Source organism: Sabethes cyaneus, chromosome 2 (assembly GCF_943734655.1).
Source record: "Sabethes cyaneus chromosome 2, idSabCyanKW18_F2, whole genome shotgun sequence".
NCBI classification, from domain to species: Eukaryota; Metazoa; Arthropoda; class Insecta; order Diptera; family Culicidae; genus Sabethes; species Sabethes cyaneus.
Window position 1 is genome coordinate 191,897,867 of NC_071354.1, and position 20,339 is coordinate 191,918,205.

Below are 20,339 nucleotides of genomic sequence, written 5' to 3' on the forward strand. Positions count from 1 at the left end.
ATAATCGAAACAAAGAAAATCGTACATTATTCGTTTTTTATGGATTACGGCGTCTGGTAATTACAATTTACAATAAATTTCTACACATACAGTAGCTGAAAAACTAGGCTTGCGTTTTCATTGCTTATTGTCATCGATTATTAAATTCCTACTATAAACCGATAACAATAGTACGCCGTATCCCTTTTGTGTATCATGAAGTGACGATAGATTTATCCCCCATGTGATACCAGAGTACTAATTAGAGCAATTTTTGCATCGTTGACACCGAACGATGCTGATGATAGATTACATTACTAGGGGTAATCAATTTTACCCCTCGGCCTCACTCACTAACTGATGTTCTTCACTGTTTTTCCTCTCGTTGCAGTTCGTCAGGAAAACGAGCGCCTCATGCGGGAGTCCCTCGACAGAGCCAAGATGATAAAGAATTACACCGAATACAACCGACTGATCGCTGGTGGTGGCGGCGGTGGTGATGGTGTTGGAGTTGGTGTTGGTGGGAACGAAATCGCATAACCAGCACCGGTGCTACCGGACCGGCCGATTATGGTTTGCTTTCGTTGGAGCCATTTATGCCAGTGGGCCACCGGAACCACCTTCCCGCAACCTTCCGCGCGACGGCATGCCGGAAGTTTTCGTCGATACGCACATATGTAAATTTTGCTTTCGGATGACCTAGCAATACAGCCTTTTATCACCTGGATGGATTTAGATTGCTTTCCAACCGTCAATTGTATCCAGCAGCAGCAGCAGCAGCATCACCAGCAGTAGAATCAGCAGCAGCAGCAGCAACAGTGACGCCAACCGATGATCGGTTATTTTTAATTAATTTCAATTTCACAGGAAAATTCAATTAAAATAACACATGTGGCAGTAAATCGCCCGCGAAGCTAAAGGCTTAAACGGTTATCTGGAATGGCATTTTCTGTATAAAAGATGGATTAGATTGATAACAGTGAATTTGACCTTAACGTGAGTTTGTTCACGTGTAAATTATATTATTTATAACAACATGACCTGACGGTTTCACGAAAAATATATTTGGCACAGATTTTTTTCTCAACATGTTCAATTGTTCTGGTTCTTTTTTTGGCAACCAACTAATAATAATCGATTTATTTCGATATTTGTGACTTTAAGAACATTTATCAGAATCGTTTCACACGGACTGCACGGCATGTAGTGCCATCTTGCTGGAACCAATAGTCGTCCTATCAATTTTCAGTCACTTCCGACTGCGAACAAACGTGTTCTCTTGCCAAATCATGAATTTTTTCGCGAACTGATCCGCGAAAATAAACTTGAATTTGTTAGGAATTCTACCACATGCAAGAGTGTTGTAGAATTTAACCGCTGGGATTTGGTTCAAATCAACTTTCGCATAAGATCATCATGAGATGAGATAAATCCTACTAATTTATACATAAGTCTATATTAAGATGCACAGAGTTTTGGTGGAGTATCGACTTTCCTACGGTTTGAATGTGGTTGAAAATGAAATAAAAATGCGATGAACAAAACTTTTGCTCTACTTTGTCATGTACCGACTAATTTCTTCTTTAGCCGACTTGCATGTACAATCCTCCAGCTAGTCCATACATTTTAAGATTAAATTTAGAAGCAAACAAAGTGCATGCATTCACATTTTTTGTGTTCGCATTGTCGCATGTTACAAAGCTTTATGGTAGGTAAAAACTGTTATGATATCTGGTATTCACGCTTTTACAACTTTTACCTATTTTGATATTCCATAGTTTGCTATTCTGCGCAACTGACTCGCACCGTGTTTTCTCGGAAAGCTGCCAGCCAAACTCCTGCCACTTTCTCTGTCCCAGTTACACGCTAGCACGCTACACAAATAATATGTAAACAACATACAATATACATTCTAGGCAAACCCTCTTATAGGGTATAAATACCAGAATGTCACATCCTCCCCCTGCATGAAACGAACAATTTATTACATGGCATTATTTCAGGTCAATTATAGATTATTTCCGTTGTTGGTACAGTCGTCATATTATTCTTGTTTGTTGTAATGAAATTCATAAATTCTTATACATAACCTGTAGGAAAGATGCTTTCCTTTTTGACTTTTTGAGATTGACCTGGCAGGATCGCCAATATTCCATGATTTGTTGGCTTAACCTAAATTGTCCATGGCTTATGCTGGTTCAATCTTAATTTACGTTGGCCATTACCTTTCGCCAGCTCAACCTTATCATGCCTTAGCGATCGGCTTTTCCAGGATCAATCTTAATATACATTGGCCATGACTTTTCACCGGCTCAATCTTAATATGAATGGCTACGGGTTTTCTCGGATCAATCTTAACGTACGTTGGACATGACCTTTCGCCGGCTCAACCGAAATTGACCTGGCAGGATCACCAATGTTATATTCCATGATTTGTCGGCTCAGCCTTAATTGTTCATGACTTTTGCTGGCTCAATCTTACTGTACTTTGACCATTGCCTTTCGCCGCCTCAACCTTATCATACCTTGCCCATCGGCTTTTCCCGGCTATATCTTAATATACATTGGCCATAACCTTTCGCCGGCTCAATCTTAATATACATTGGTGATGGGTTATTCTCGGTCCAGTCCTAATATACGTTGGCCATGACCTAAATTGACCTGGCAGAATCGCCAATGTGATATTCCATGATTTGCCAGCTCAAACTTAATATACATTGACCTTGGCCTTTCGCCGGCTCCACTTTATCATACCTTGATCATCAGCTTTTCCCGGCTCAACGTTAATAAACATTGGCCATGGATTTTTCTCGGTTCAATATTAATATACGTGGCCATGGCCTTCCGCCAGGTTAATCTAAATTGACATTGCAGGATCGCCAATGTGATATTCCATGAATTGCCGGCTCAACTTTAGTTGTCTATAACTTTTGCCGGCTCATTCCTAATATACGTTAGCCTTGGCCTTTCACCGGCTCAACTTTATCATACATTGGCCATCGGCTTTTCCCGACTTTATCTTAATATACATTGACCATGACCTTTCACCGGCTCAACCTTAATATACACTAGCCATGACCTTTCACCAGGTTAATCTAAATTGACCTGGCAGGATCGCAAATGTGATATTCCATGATTTGCCGGCTCAACTTTAGTTGTCTATGGCTTTTGCCGGCTTAATCGTAATATACGTTTGCCTTGGCCTTTCGCCGGCTCAACCTGATCATACCTTGGCCATCGGCTTTTCCCGGCTTTATCTTAATATACATTGGTCATGACCTTTCGCTGGCTCAACTTTAATATACACTGGCCATGGCCTTTCACCAGGTTAATCTAAATTGACCTGGCAGGATCGTCAATGTGATATTCCATGATTTGCCAGCTCAATCTTAATATAAGTTGGCCTTGGAGTGTTCAATACAGAAGTAATGGTAAAAACAGTGACGATCATTCGATTTTTACATAATCGGACGCACGAATGTCCTGGGAGAAGAGTCTTGCTCCTCCACAGGGCCTGGAAGGAGAAGTGGATTTGAATCCGGTTGTTATAATTGGCTTCGAACTTGTCGATCCGCGGTTCCCCGAACTTGGGAAAAGAGGAACAATACACAACTTTTCAAGCGTTGCTTCAATGACCCTCCTTTACCTAATTTTCCGTTCTTTCCCCTTAACACCTTGTCCCATTCTGTTTGGATACTATGAACACCTCTGCTCCATTAATTTCTTCTATCGTCCCCTTCGTCGGTTGTTAAAAAGCTATTGTTATAAAAAATTAATTGTATGCCATCCAAAAATAATTATAAGTGCTGTAAAATAGCCCAGAAGACTTTCAGTTATTTTATCGTTGGAGCGTTGATTAGGTATTTATAGTATTATTTTACATTCTATGTTAATCTTTGACAAATTCTATTGTTATTCAATTGCAGAATAAAATTTAAATAAGACAAGTTATTATTCCTTCGTTCGGCAAAATTTTCGGAAAATTCAAATCTTAATTTTTAACAAAGAAAAATAAAGTAAATTCAAGTAAAATATGCTGCATATTTTAGCTGTTCTGCTTTTCACACAGAAAATGCCATTCGGGACTGACGTCAGCCAGGGAATTTTTTGTCTCTACCGACCGCCGAAGCATGTGTTCCACCAGAAGTTAGCGAATACCGAACGCAATGGGCATGATTGGGTGGTAATTTGCATGCACTTCCAGGCATCGCTAATTATTCGAGTTTGCCCCCGCTGAATAACGACGATTGGTGATTGTTTAAATTAAAAATATTATATGCGTAAGCATTCCGATCACTCCGGACAATGTCCTGCGAGCTGCGATCCACCTAGCAGGTGGCGAAAAACGTCGTTTGTTGAACAGAGTCGTTGTCGCGTCGCTAGTGTTTTATGTGAAATTCAACACGTTTTAGTAAGACAGAAAATCAGACTAAAATTAGAAATTTAATATGTTTTTCGCAAGGAAACGCAGTGTGCCACTTGTTAAAGTCTCATCGATTTTGTTTTTGGAAACTAGACAAAATAGACGTGTAATAGCTTAGTTGTTATGAAGATGGAAACAATGTTTAGATTTTCGTAAAACTATGAAACCAATTGCTGCTAAAAATTGATGTTCTATTTCTGGAAACGTTTGTTTTGTGGTAAGTTATAGTTAGTGAACAAATGGTGATGTTAGTTATTTATTGTATTAACAGCCGGTTACTGTAGAGTTCATATTAAAAAATACGAATTGGTCTAAAACAATTGCATAGCAAATATCTGTAGAAATTTTTCTTTGGTTTAGAACTATGTTCAACATGAGTGTATAGATTGAAGCAGATCTTCACCTACAGGATAGTCATGTGCAAAATACAAACGTGTACAAAGAAGTTGAGATCCGATAACGTTTAGACAACTCTAACTTATATTTTTACGCCAAATATCAATCTCTGTAACAAAAAGGTTCCAAAAATCTATATTTTTGGTGTGCCAACCAAAAGGCCATCTCATTACATCCCAACTTTTCCACCTTCGTTTGTTTAGTTAATCACCGAGGGCGTTGGTACAGGGACATCGAAGGTTTCTTTCATCAATATAGGCATACCGCGCGCTGTGAGCCAACGACGTCGGGCTGCGGATGAAATGGAAACCTATTCAACCTTCCATAATGAGCACAAGGTCCAATGCGAGGACCTAGTGAGAGGGCAGGGTTATCCCTATTTGTCATTTACTCTGTTGCACGTATATCGGATACTGCCGCCAGCGGGATCCGGCATCCGCCCGGCGTGGAAACTGAGTAGAAGCAGCCTCCTGCCTCTAGCTTGTATGTATGCCTAGCAAACCACAGAAAAACGAGAACATTATGACGTCAAACCGAATCTGTTGAATGAATAGTTTTACATCGATATGCATATGTAGGTATGCAGATGGAGCTTTTCCATAAAGCCAATTTCCTAGGGGCAAGAAACTTTGTTGTTTTAAAAATTTCCACTCGCAGGTTGCACGTTGGCTGTTTTTCATTGCTGCAGCCAATTTCGATTTTCGTTTTATGTTGCTAGAAAATAAATTTGCAAGCAGATATTATTATTTTGAAATAACATGCTCAATTGGCGGAAAAGGTCAACCTTCGAATCCATACCAATAGCCCGAGGCATTGAAAATGTCCAATAATTAAAATTCAATTTTCGTAAAACGGAGTATCATTGATCATTGGGGGTAACATTGATCAGTTCAGGAAAGTTGGCAGAAGTTGTTTATTTCACATATTTATTTAACCAATGTTACCCCGATGATCAATGTTACCTCGTTTTACGGTTCTTTAACTTCAGTAAAGCCGAAACCTATTGTCATGTTTTTCATGTAATCATGGTTTTTCTCAGAAAAACATAGGTTATTTAACTTTTCTTTGCCATCTATTTCACTTTTTTACAAATTTCAGCATGGTTGATTGCCATTGAAAGCATTTTTATGTTTGTTTATTCGAAAATAAGTAAGTAAACTTTTACGGGATGATCAGTTCAAAGTCGCTCCTCCTGCCTTTTATGCAACTTTGTTCCCTTACAGCAACTTTATTAACAAGAATTCCCGAGAAACTACTTTCTTAGGCACATTTCTAACGATGCTTAAAGAGCGATTGATCTGAATCTCAAACGAGGAAATTACCTTCCAACCGTCGTTCTGTACATATTGAAGAGTCAGCAAAAGTGCCATAAACTTTTCTGCGGCTTTTCTTCCCCATGCATTGGTTTCAATTTGTGGTTATGGTCCAGCCGCTGCCGCCACTCACTTAACTATAAAAAAGAGAAGTTACCCAGACCGACACATCTCGGAGCATCGTGCTGATATAGGGGAATTGTGTATAACGTGCCCCCCGTGGTCAATGTGCCCCCCCTTCGTTTTTCGCTAAACAAGCGAAATTAAAATGCAAAACCACCCAGAAACCATAGTATTTGATGGAACTAGCCTACTATGCAAGTATGACAGTTGTCACATGCTGTAAAAACAAAATAAAAATAAATTTGTTTTTGAGCAGCTTCCGATGTAACTTTTGGCGTCATTTCCATAAGCTATTTTCTTGTCAAAATCTGTAAATAACCGGTTGTTGCGATTCGATTGCGTAAAGTGAACTTCAAAATGACATCCCTGCTAAAAATAACGGTATGAAACGCTTGATTTGCTTTAGCATTTAATATTTTTTCAAATAAGTAAAAGCAGGCCAATATGCCCCACTTGCGGTGGTGCAATTTGCCCCCCCTTGCAAATGTAGCTGTAAACATTGGTAAACAGATCTAACTTGAAGCCAATTGCCATTATTTAATTCAATTAGTATTGTAGAGCAACCGTGGTGGGAATAATTTATTACCAACGTCTAAATTCTAGGTAATTCAACTACTCGGTACAAAACGCCACAGCTGCGGTATAATGTGCCCCATGCAGAAAAGAAAAAGTGCACCAGAAGGCCGAAACTAGGTTTATTTTACATAAAATAACGATATTTTGCAAAACAAAGGAAATAGTTTTACTTTCTACAAAATAGAGTTGGTCTGTCAGTGGTAGAAATACTCAAATTACCGCATTGGGCATATTATACCGCAGGTGGGGCATTTTACCCCGCGCAGACGAGAAACACAACATTTAGGTGCTTTTATTAAATAATTCCTATCATGTTTATTCCACAATACTAAATGAAATAAACAATTGCAATTGGTTGTCAGCTTAAGTACCAACATATACACGTAGTTGTAACGGTAATTTGGGGAAGTATAACGGAGATATATCCATTTATTCTTGGGGGGGCACATTATACACTTTTCCCCTACTTGACTTAACGGAGCAGCATTTTCTGCATTTAAACCCTTTATGCTTGCACAATTATGGAAGCCTCAAGTGTAAGACAAGAAATTAGTTTTGTATTTGAGTAACTTGGAGTAGACCAGAAAATATTTGAAATCATTCAAGCAGATCTGTAGTAGGGGAGTGTCGTCGTGGTTGGGCAACGTTTTCGAATTCGCCCATAACTTTCGTTTCAAAAGGAACTTTGGTAATCTAAATACATCGTTGCAAAGCTCTAAGAATAATGTATATTTCCGGAAAGTTTTGAACTGATTGCTTGAAAAATAAAAAAGTTATAGGCATTTACGTAAAGACAAAAAATGTTGTCATAGTCGGGCCATGTTGTACAGGTTGGGCCACCGCAGAAAATCTAAGACATACGTATTGAAATTCTATATAGAGATATGAAAAGAATGAATTCCGTGAACAACGGATCACATAGGTACAAATACCCTATTTTTAATTGCATTTTTGCGAAATTTTGGTGATCTTGTGAAATCAATATTGCTACAATCGCCTTTTCCGAAGTGTACAACTACAATGGAAAAACAACAAAAATCTAGGTTTTTATAGTATTAATTTTGCTTTATTTTATCACATTTTACGTGACTGTCATTCTCTAGCGATTATTGCGCTTCAGCGCTTAAAATTATGGTGGCCCAACCATGACTACTCAAGTGGCCCGACCTTTGCAAATAGCGCTTTTCTAGTATTTCACCTTAGCCTTTCCAAACACCTTACTGGAGGGAATTTTGTTATAGTCTTCGTGTGCAGCACAACACATTTCATACATATTCAAAATTTATCTCGATAACTGCATTTCATGAATCATTTCTTGAAAAAAAGTTCATTGCGCCTGGAAAACTTTTTTTGTAAGATTTAGTCACGGAATTCAGTACGGGTGTTTTGAAGACACGATTGAAACTCACAATATTGTGAAAAGTTAGCTATCAAAGTAAGAAGTTTTACAATGGTTGTATCAAAGATATCATGAGTTACTAAAACTGTAAAATCGTGATGGCCCGACCATAACAGTGGCCCGACGATAACGACAATACCATACACTGCTATTTTATCATAAATGATCGGACTTCAGATTATTCTCATCTCATACATTTTCCTGGAGCTAATGCAGCATGCAAAAAGTTTTTTGACCATTTCAATAACCGTTTTCACATAGACATGTGTATTCTTATATATCATACTAGTTGAGCCCGAATCTTACGATCCGGAAAATATAAATATCTGTTCGATATCATTTCGAAAACTGCGGATACATTCCATTAGCCAGTGTTTGCGAAGATGTTTAATCTTGTATTAATTCTTTGAGTTCCTATAGCTCTAAGGTGTTGTACATAAAAGAGTCATAGCCGGAAACCGAAACAAACAGTTTTCATGGTCGTATTGGATTTTATTCAGCTGAATAAAAATTTCTTCTTTGCAACATTTATGTAGTCTGATTTGAGTAAAATGTTGCTTAGAAAACTTTTGATCGTTTGCTAACATTAACTCATTTTTTTAAATTTTGCGACTTGGTCCGGTCTGATTTAACACCGACCATATGATATCGCGACAAGCAATCGAGTTGAGCAGGCAAGTCGTGTCAAGCAGTTGGGTCGAGCAATCGAGTCGAACAGTCAAGTCGAGCAGTCAAATCGAGCAGTCTAGTCGAGCAGTTGAATCAAGCTGTTCAGTCGAGCAGTTTAATCGAGCTATTAAGTCGAGTAGTCCAGTCGAGCAGTTGAATCAAGTAGTCTAGTCGAGCACTTGAGTCGAGCAGTCGAATCGAATGGTTTAGTCAAGCAGTCGGGTCAAACGGTTAAGTCGAGCAGTTGAGTCGAGTAGTACAGTCGAACGGTTTATTCGAGCAGTTGAGTCGAGTAGTCCAGCTGAGCAGCTGAGACGAGCAGTCGAGACGAGTATTCCAGTCGAGCAGTTGAATCGAACAGTTAAGTCAAGCAGTTGGGTCAAGCAGTCTAGTCGAGCTATTAAATCAAGCTGTCAGTTGAGTCGAGCAATCAAATCGAGTAGTATAGTAGAGCAGTTGAATCGAGCAATCAGGTTGAGCAGTTGAGGCGAGCAGCCGATTCGAATAGTCCAATCGGGTAGTTGAGTTAAGCAGCTCATTCGAGCAGTCAAGTCGAGTAGTCCAATCGAGCATTGGAATCAAGCAGTTGAATCGAGCAGTTGAGTCGAGCGTCGAATGGAACAGTTAAGATGAGCAGATAAACCATGCTGTCCAGTCAAGCAGTCCAATCGAGCAGTAGAATCGAACAGTTCAGTCGAGCAGTTCAATCGTGCAGTTAAGTCGAGCAGTCGGGTCGAGTAGTAAGCAAGCAAATGTGTCAATCAGTCGAATCCAGTAGTAAAGGCGAGTAGTCCACTCGTGCAGTTAAATCGAGCTGTTCAGTCAAGCAGTTAAGTCGATCTGTCCAATCAAGCAGTTGAGTCGAGCAGTCGAAACGAACAGTTCAGTTGAGCAGTTCAGTTAAGCAGTCCAGTCGGGCAATCAAATCGACCAGTTTAATCGACCAGTCCAGTCGAGCAGTCTAGTCAACCAGTTGAGCAATCGAGCAGTCCAGCAGTCGACCAGTGAGGTGACTGAGAATACAACCCATTGTTACGAAAGTATGACGTCCTGTCAGGGACCTGTTTTTATTTACCGATAAGTCACTTATGACGTCCTGTCAGAGACCTGGTTTTCGGAACAGACATAAGCCTCTTATATAATTAGATTCTCACCCACCACGTGGCTACGTAGCATTTGTTTTATTCAATCATTTCTTTCTTCCCTTGGCGGTTTAGAGCCGAAGTGGCTCGAGCCTTATCAAGAACTTTTCTCCACTGTACTCGGTCCTGGGCTACTCGTCAGCATTTGTCAAGCGGCTCGACACACGCCAGGTGAATTCAACCTGGTTTCCTGGTTAAGCCACCTCACACGCTCTTTTATTTCTGGTGCCGGTGGAGTTTATAAAGAGAACAGATTTCGCTGCAGAATCGTCCGGCATCCTGGCGACGTGGCCGGCACTCCGCGTAGCCTCCTAACTATCGCCAGCTATGTGATGGGAATCTCTCCAAGTAGTGAATGCACCACGTAGTTAATACGTCTGCGTTACTCCGCCTTCCATTTGTACTCCGCCAAAAATAGTCCGCAACTCTTCGTTGTTATATGGTAAGTGCACGTATGTCGTAAGCAAGGAGTCTGCAAAAGACTACCGGTCTGTTTAGCGTTTTGTACATCGTCAGCACTGTGCGACGGCATATGCTCCTTGGGTAAAATGTTTGGGGGGAAAAAGTAAGCCCGACTTCCAGCTTGAACGCGTCGTTGTATCTCTTTACCTGCCAACAGTGACAATAGATCCCAAATATATGAACTCATCAACCACTTCACGTACTTTCTCGCGCCTTACCTGCCGTAGCTCCTCGCGCTCGACTATATCGTAAGCTGCCCTGAAATCCATCGCGGTTACAACCTTATTGACGACCGAACGTAGTCTACTCCATCTGTCTTCGACGGTCGAAATACCTAGCTCCACTCCACAGAAGAATGTAGAGCCTCATCGGTCAGTTGTGTATAGTGGTCGGCAACTTACATGTTGTCAAATTGTACAATGTTTCACCGAGCAAGACGACTTTAGTCGCGAGGAGTATACCGTTGATAGCTTTGAGCGCACATGCACTGCTACTAGGTAATGATCCGTATCTATATCCGCATTATTAAATTAACATCAACAGACCGCAGTCGTCCTAATGAGAGTTAACTTTCTTGAACTAATAACAGTCACCGTATTCTCAACATTGAGTTCCCAAGTAACAAATTTAATTTTAAGATGCACTTGAAGAGGTTTCCAGCATTTGCTCCTTAAAACCGAATATAAAACTTGCAATTCTACAAATCTTCGATAAAACAGCCATAAAACCCTTATAAATCTGGGGAGGCCCACACTAAAGAAGGTTCTCAAGAATATTTCTAAAGGTCCTTTTAAAACTTGTAATTCTTATCGATATGTACTCATAGTGACTTCCAAGAGTGGGTTGAAACTAAAAGAAAACCACCACAAGTTGTCGTCTCAAAAAATACTTGCAAGACAGCATACACTTTTCACAGTCTTTATTTTTTTAAATTGACTGAAAGCTATAAGAGAAAAAGCATTCACAGATATTGCTTTTCCAAAATGGATATAAATGAAAATAAAGGCAGCTGCTTTGTTGTCAATCAATGAGAAATTTTTCATGTCACGCTCAGTTTGTCGATGTTTTGTGACATGAAAGTTAGAAAATTTTAACGCGCCGGTTATTTTCGTTAGATTATTAAAAAATTTAATTAATAAAAAAAATTCAATAATTTCATGAAGAAGTTGATAGCTACCAAATTTTTAACAAATTGCGGCAAAAAGTCTTTTAAGTGTCCGAACATTTATTTGAAAATATAAGATCACTTATGGTATTGCATAACAACACATTTATAAACGCCCATATGCAATTGGCTAGAATTTCAAAAGTAATCCAAACAGTTCTGTTCGCCATTTTTTCAATGGTTTTATCTAAATCAACCTGAAAGCGCTTATTAGACGAACATGTCTTGCACAAGACAAAGAAAATTTTTCCAAGAGGTCGATAAGTTCATCTATACTTATTGTATTCTTGAAGAAGACAATTTGTGCTTGAACAAGAATTGTTTGAATTACTTAAGGGGACCAAGTTTTTTGCAAGATAATCATTCTAGTATAAACAAAGAAAACGTCAACAAAGTGTCAATGAAGTATTCCACCACGCACACATATAAGGATTTTTTGACATTAGCTGAGGCCCTCGCTGAGGCTGTTTGCAGTAGGAATAATATCAAAAACATCAAATATCAAACTCCCGGATCCTCTCCTCCACTCTTCGCTCCCCTCTCACTCCTACATAACCGATCCTCAGCTAATGTCATTCTGGTTAGTGACGAAACCGCAAATTACTTCATGTAAGTTGTTTTTTGTGCTGGAGGTTCACCTACTTATATTGAGTTTATTATTTTTTAAGTACAGCAGTCATTATGCTTACCCATATAAATTGATTTTAAAAATTAAAAGTGGGCTGCACGGCAGTTCCATGCGTAAAGTTTAATCTGCAAAATTTTTTATATAATTTGTCGTTACAACCGTCTTTAAAAAAAATATGCTTCAACTGCTTCAACCCCTTCGAACATTTTCCCAACACCGGCTAATGACCTCTATATTCAATTTAAAAAATACAAACAACTCTACAAACCGGCACCGGCACCGCCTCCGCCAAAATACAATCGAACCAAATTTTCTAATAACATACAAATATACCATTGATGCATCATCACCGGCATAGTCCTTCCTCAGCTCATTTGGAAATCTTCATTGTTTTTTGATTTCACTGATTTTTCATATGAAATCTTGCTAAAGTTTCGCGCTAAAGTATTTGTTCAATTTTCTCCTGGTCCAGATGCCCATTTTGACAGATCAGTTGTTTACGCTCGAATGTTCTTTCGTCAGAGTATGATTTCTCTTACAAGAATATACGGTTTTAAGACGGTTTTATGGTAGCATTGTTAAGACAAACCAATCTTACAGAAGAATGTCATAAGTTTTTGTCAAAACTATTGCTAGGTTTTAAGGAGCGCCGTTTTTGAGCAGAAATCAAGTATCCTTTAAAACCACTTATAAGGTGAATTACACTTATTGATATTTCAGTTTTATACGTGTTTCTTCAAGTCTCCTTCAATCATACTTCAGAAATGTTAGTCAAATAAGATAACAATCACTTGAGGAAAAACATTATAAAACCTGATAGATTTTGCAATGCTCTGATAAAACTACTATAAGAAATGCATAAGACCAATTTGCTATTGAATTGTTACTTGGGTTATTCCATAGTGGCTCGGGACGCACGTCCAGATCAATCGCTCTTAAAGTAGCAGGACAATTGATTCTTCCCTGCAATTTACCGACAGCAAAGAGAGCCCTTGGCACGGTCCTTCACACCTGAAGTGTCTTTGATTTGGCAACACAGATGCTGGACTGTGAAACCGTATTCCATTGTCGAACGGATGAGTGAGTAGTATAATGGCTTGAGACAATACGCGTTGGTAAAGCCCTTAGCAATGCGGTAGACGAATTCCAAAGTTCTGCATGCTTTGTCCACAAAGTAGGAATCGTGTCGTCTAAACGATAACTGAGCGTTCAAAACAACGCCGAGACACTTCATCTAGATTTTAGTACCATTCAGCATGTAGTTGAATATCATAGGTGAACGAATACGGATGAATGAAATAATGGAGCATTTTCAGGATTGTCCAGCAGGCAGCGAGTTACACCAATCCATAAAGGTGTCAAGCTCTCTTTGAAGACAAATTGCATCAACCTTGTAGCGAATCCCCAAGTAAATCTTCAGATTGTCAGCGTAAGAAAAACGAGAAGCTTTGAGAACGTGACTAACATTTTTGAAGTACAGCAGGAAGATTTACGGTCCCAAATAACTACCATGTGGAATTCCAGACGAGCCTGGAAACCAAAGCTGCAACAAAGCTGCGACAAAGCTGCGGTGGATCAGCATTCCGAAAGTGATACGAAACAGAGTTATACAGAACAGAGATCCAAACTGCGTTGGTCACGGGGTAATGTGACAGAGCTACAGCAATTAAGAGGGACACAACTAGCAATCATTTTGACTGCGTAAGTCTGTTTTCGTTCCACTGAATTTTTGGCACATAGTTTGTAAAATTGGTGACTAAAGGGAACTTTGCTTTCCGGTTATACGGCAGGGATTTCGGTAAATAGTAACTGATTTGCATGATGGGCATGGTGTCCCGTAACGCTGGAATGTGCCTAATGCTCCGAGTTACATAGTGGAGTGATTAGTTTCCGGATGGAGAAAACCATTGCTGGATGGCTGCCACAAAATGTTCAAAAAAACTCGAAGAATATGGTTGATTACGTTCAATATTCGTTGGTCAGATGATTTCCAGGTGACCAGGGTGACATCTTTGTAGGAAAAGAGAGTGCTTCTAATCACCAAGCCTCAGGAAACTGTAAAGTGGCTGTACCGTTCGCATCAGTGCGCAGCCAATGGGCCCGATCACCGGTCTATACGTCGCTTTCCTACCGATCTTGATGTTCCGTTACATCCCGACAAACAGCTGTTGTACTCCGCCATCTGCTAAACGTGAAAACACTTCCTTCTCGTCATCGTGTCATCGTATGGACAGTGCACGTTTGCATAATGGTGTAGTTGAAGAAACTGCCTTTTATACTCAACATGCACACTTGTCTCGTTGATCGCTTTCTAATCCACAACGCGATACTACGTTCTGCCCATCACTACAAAGCTCATTGGACGCTCCAGAATTGAGCCTTGCTGCCACGCATCCTCCGCATCTTCTCGTCTTTGCGACAAATCTCGTACAGTGTCACGATGTCGAGGTTCTAGCCGATCGACAGAATGCCGCTACCCACGAAATTCAGTGATCTGCAGTACCAGGTACCAAGTATTCATTCCATGTCATTATTTCGTCGCCCACTGAATGTTCCGAACCAAATTTTCTTGATTTTGATTTGGGCGGATTGCCATGATTCGCTCCTAACTCGGAGTACAAGAGTCAAGAGCCGCCCCTAACATGAGAACAGAGGCTCAAGGCTAACGAGGCTATTCCTCGTTACAATATTCAGCATTCGCATGAGTGTCTCTTTCCCTGTCGGCATACGACCTTAAGTTCCACCGGAATTAGCTATCCGAAACCTGTTTGAAGTCAGCCAGTGATATCTACCTGTTGTTGTAATTCTTTACGCTGGGTGTGAGGTGGTTCGCCTTGAAGACTCTGCGATGAGTGTTAATGGATAGAAGCATCCCCATTTCATCCAATAGTTCGTCGAGACCAACTTGCAGTTGGTGTGCTTGACGAGTCCCAAGTAACATTTTTGTTGTATAATAGCTTATCAAGCCCTTGTTCCACAGGAATTAGCTGCACAATAGTTTAATAAGTTATTATACAACAAAAATGGTACTTGAGGTATGTCCTTTAGCAACAACTGTGGTTATTGGATCCGCAAACCGCAACGTTACAAAATCTGCTTGAAAGGGCGAATGGTCGTAGCCGATTGGCGTCTTCTTCAAACACTTGCGTTGATCAAGTTCCTCGTTGACGACTGGATACTTGGCATAGGCCACGGGTTGCTTCGGACGACAAACTAAATTCTGATCAGGATTAATACATACCTTGTCCGTTGGCTTGATGCAGTAACCCAAGCTGAAGGTAAACACGGATGGATACGTTTGTCTTTCAACTTGCATAATATCCCTCATTATACCCGTACTGGCGAATTTTACACGGAGGCGCCTCTCTGCCTCTAGTTCTAACTTCAATCTAAATGATCAAAAATCAACCCCCTGATCTTCCTCCTCCGCAAATTTTGATTAGGTTTCCTATGTCATGAGAAGATAAGTTCCTTCAATTTACAACCTCATGTTGCACATCGAAGTTCAACTGTTATCAATCGCCAAAAACCAATGAAAAAGTTCACTGAATCAGAATCACAAACGAGAAAGTACACATTTTCAAAGCTGCAAATAATTTATTGAAACGAACACACAACTGCAAGCAATGCTAGATCAGGAAACGAACTAATTACTGCAACTCAGCGAATCACAACCTAAAAATCAACAAACAGCAGCAATCTGAAACCAATATTCCACTGGCAACGCAAGCATATATAGTACGCATTAAAAACAAAAATGTATATTTGTTACCAAAAAAACACACACATACAATGTTCTAAGAACCAAAAGAAAAGAAACTAAACTGAATCGGCTTAGATAACCGTTAGCAATCAAATAAATCGATTAATTATTTAACTTTACAACTAGAAGGAACGAAGCCGATAACTACGGTATCCGCAAAGATAGATGAAATTTGAAAAAAATCTGTCGGTGGTATTGTAACGGATACGGAGCATCTTTTAAAATCGCAAATGTCGGTAATTTTGTAAAGTATGTGTGTGTGTTCGTCCACTTGTCTGAGGGTGATCGTACGAAGCAGCAACGCACACAGCTCAAGTGGTCGACTGACGACGATTTGGTTTCTTTTAGGGTGCAAAACTAATGTTAATTAACTGAACAAATGAAACACGGTTTATATACTCAATTAAAGCAGGAGCGGTAATATAATAGTAGCTCAATTTGTACGAAACATTGTTAAGCAAAGCACAGATTCATACACGAACGAGTGTGGGATTTATTTGAAAATAGGACGACATCCGGTAGTATTAGTAGTGGAAATGGGTGGAAAAGACATTTTCGTAAGAAAATCAATGAAACTACAAAAAATAGACAACAAAAAGTGTTACCTAAAGAAATAATTGTCACTTGTATTAATGGAGAGTTTTTAACGAAAAAGAAAATAAAACGAGGTCAAGGTGTCTACTAAAAGCTAGCAGCAAGCAAACGCTGAGCCATAGTTACCAACAGGTTGAAATTAAAATTAATAACTATAATAATAATAATAAATCTAATAAAATCAAAACAAAAAATATGAATTGTAAAAAAATCGACACATCATAGGTGATATTTTCTTCACTAGGCAGACCAAACAAATGTTTTGTTATTGAACAACACAATCGCATCCAGAAACACTCGAAAGCCCATAATCATTGCTTGAGTCGCAGTTTAAAACAATATGGAATAATTCTCTCGTCACTTCATCTATACTGTTGTAGCCACTAGGGGCCCGTAAAGTACGAATTTAATACCAGCAACTCTCAACGCTTTTCTCGGAACCAACAGAAATATTCACCCAAGAAAGTAGATTTTTTCTATTTTTCCTAGCACTATTTTCGTAATTTCCTAGCAGAAAGACGATCAACCAAATTTTGAGAATTTTTATTCTAAAACCGAACATTTGTCAAATATTTTCCTAATAGAAGCGAATTGAACTATGGCGTGGCGTGTCAAGTGAACTTTTGTCATTTCAATTTCATGTCCTGCGGAAGAGGTAGACCAATCGGAATGAGAAAGTGTGAGACGTTCAGTTAAGCGGTGGAAGTCTTCAAAACTACTAACGCAAATTTGGAACAGATTAGAGCACGGCCGGTATTAGGAATAGGACCACTTGAAACACGCTGACTTTGCAAACCCAAACTCAAACCCGAAAACGAAAACAGAGACAATTGTAATATCAACCAAAGTTCTTTTAAGCGATAAACTTATAGAATATAGCCGAAGCCAGTCGATATCCCTTGGATAGCCTCAAACGCGACATTTGGAAAAGGGGCAAATACTAAGAAATCAATCTTAATCAAATCTCAACAGCAGGAATCTACAGACACACATCAAAACGAGATGAAAATGAGTTTGGGAATACAAGGAGAAACTATAGTTGAAGCAGAAGGTGGTAAAAATAAAACAGAAGAGAAAACTAATGTAAAATTTAATTGTAATGTTTTGTAACATATTATTATGAGAAGAAAAATGAGACAGATGTTTTTATGGTTAAATATATAGTATTCCAAAATTGTTATTCAGCTTCCAAAATAAGTCAAAGCTGTCTATTCGATTGAAGAGTGAAATATCACCTTTCGTTTAAATAATAACAGCCTAAAGTCTCGTACAGAGTAAAAGCTTGCACTCTGACGGTACCCTAACAGTATGTTTTAAGTTAAGTTTCTTCCAGTTAATATAAATTTATACTGAAAGCTGGTTATGAAAAACTATTGCCAGTGTGGAACGTCCCAAAAATGCTGTATCCAATATCTGTGGGAATAAAAACTCAAAGATGTTAATATTTTAATGTTAGTTAAAATAGTCTTCTACATTTATTAGTAACTAGCTGACCCGACAAACTTCGTATTGCCACAAACTAAACTGTGTTGTACATAAATCCTGAATCTCGGATGACCTTTATCACAATCTCGAGTTTTGCAAGTTTCTCAGTAGAAAACAACTCCCCCATTGCTTAGCCTGATAAAATAAAGCGGATAGCATTTAAATATTCGCCATCATTACAAACCATTTCGCCGAATACCATTTTGCGGAACACCAATTCTCGGTTGACCATAACGCGGAATATAAAGTTTCGCAGAATACCATTTCGCGAAAAACCTTACGCGGGATGTACCATTTCACGGAAAATCTTTTCGTAGAAAGTACCATGTCGCAGGGGTGACCCAACTGAAGGAAAGTAATAGAGGTCAGTAGATCTAGGAAAATAAATAAACCTAGATAGAGGTAATCTCTACGGGGGCCTGCTTCCCGCAGTGACCGGCGCTTCCGACGGCAGGTCGCCGGTAACACTCGCGGCCTGTGGTCGTTTAGCGCTGAATTATCTAATGTTACTATTGATAGTTTTTGGTGGTCTTGTTATTGATTAATCACAGACTAACAGACGTAACACTTCGAACAAATTTTCCAACAAAACATCGTTTCAATAACACCCCTAAAACTTGCAAAAAACACTAGCATCACCTGGTGCAGTTTTCGCGCTACGCAGAATAGTTTGCCATAAATTTAGCAATGCTATAAATTTACTTGTATATTATCTGCCAACAGCGCCAGCGCAGTCGGGCGACGTTCTCGCGCAGCGACTGTTGTTTGAGTCTTGGCTTAAGCGAAAATTTGAAATGAACATTTTTATTGACGATGGAATGAAGCTTCAGTGTTACGTCTGTTAGTCTGTGGATTAATGTTTTATGAAAGATTCTAAAATTTCTCGAGTTCGATTAGTTTTTGAGTTACGCAAAAATTTCTGTTTTATTTGTATGAGAGTCCTTATCCCCCTACCACAGGGGTGAGGGGTCTCAAACCATCATTAAAAAAATTCCTGCCTTCAAAACCCCCCACATGCCAAATTTGGTTCCATTTGCTTGATTACTTCTCGAGTTATGAGGAAATTTGTATTTCATTTGTATGAAAGCCCCTTTCTTAAAAGGGAGAGGGGCCATTGTTCCCCTCCTAAAGAGGGGAGGGGTCTCAATTCACCATAGAAAAAAAATTGCCTGCAAAAACACCCACATGCTAAATTTGGTTCCATCTGCTTGATTATTATGCAAAAATTTGTGTTTCATTTGTATGGGAGCCCCTTCTCTTAGTGGGGAGAGGAGTCTCTAACCATCATAAAAACCTCCGCTGACCCCAAAAATCCCTATATACAAATTTTCACGCCGATTGGTTCAGTAGTTTTCGATTCTATAAGGAACATTCGGGCAGATAGACAGAAATCCATTTTTATAGGTATAGATAAATATCTACTACCAAAAAATTGGCTGACAAAAAAATAAAGTACCGTGGACCCCCGTTCGTTTGACCGTTTTTAATCTGAACACTTTTTAATTTGAACCCCGTTGGTTTGCACGACGTGCAAAAAATGGTTCAAATGTCATTCTCAATATGACATCATTTGCTTATGCAAACAATGCACATAAACACGATTTGTTTGCACTGATCAAGCGTGTTTAATCAGTATAATCAATATATATAGAATGCCAGTGTCGCTGGTGTTTCATGGATATTTTGGTGGCAAACATGTTGCTGGTTCGTGTTTTGGATACGGGAACTACATTGTCAAATTGCCCAATAGAAAATTTTCCTGCCGACGAAATACCCCAAAACGACCAAATCGGGTGATTTATCCTACGTGATTTACGGAAAAGCAGAAGGATTTTTTATTGGGTTGCCTTTTTAGTTTGACAATCAGATTCCCGTTTCGAATCGATCACTCACACATAAGCGCATACAGTGTAAATACGTAATTTTCAATTGTGTGATGTTTATCACGCGCACTGCAGCGACACTGGCATTCTATATATATTGATTCTACTGTTTAATCTGTTTCACATTTCGTTTTCCAACGATTATAATAGAAATCCGATCGGAGAATGAAATATTCGCTGCTTGCAACCGCCAACTAAATGAAACCATCAAAATAATAACAAAGAACAGGGCGGCCAGTTCATGTGAGTTTCAGCATATTTAGGGTGGTCAGTTGTTCAAATTAAAAAGTAACCCCGTTAGTTTGCCTGAGGAATCGTTCAAACTAACGGGGGTCTACT

General features: G+C 39.3%; 1 protein-coding gene across 2 annotated transcripts in view; it reads left to right on the forward strand.

Annotated features, from left to right (window-relative positions):
• The window catches only part of LOC128737874 (uncharacterized), a 345,115-nt gene extending 327,304 nt beyond the window's left edge, over positions 1–17,811 (forward strand). For both annotated transcript variants that reach the window (XM_053832615.1, XM_053832616.1), the window contains exon 8: positions 371–17,811. In XM_053832615.1, the coding sequence (XP_053688590.1) occupies positions 371–519 (149 nt within the window). In that variant the 3' untranslated portion in view covers positions 520–17,811. The remainder of the gene's footprint in view (positions 1–370) is intronic.
• The last annotated feature ends 2,528 nt before the right edge of the window (positions 17,812–20,339 follow it).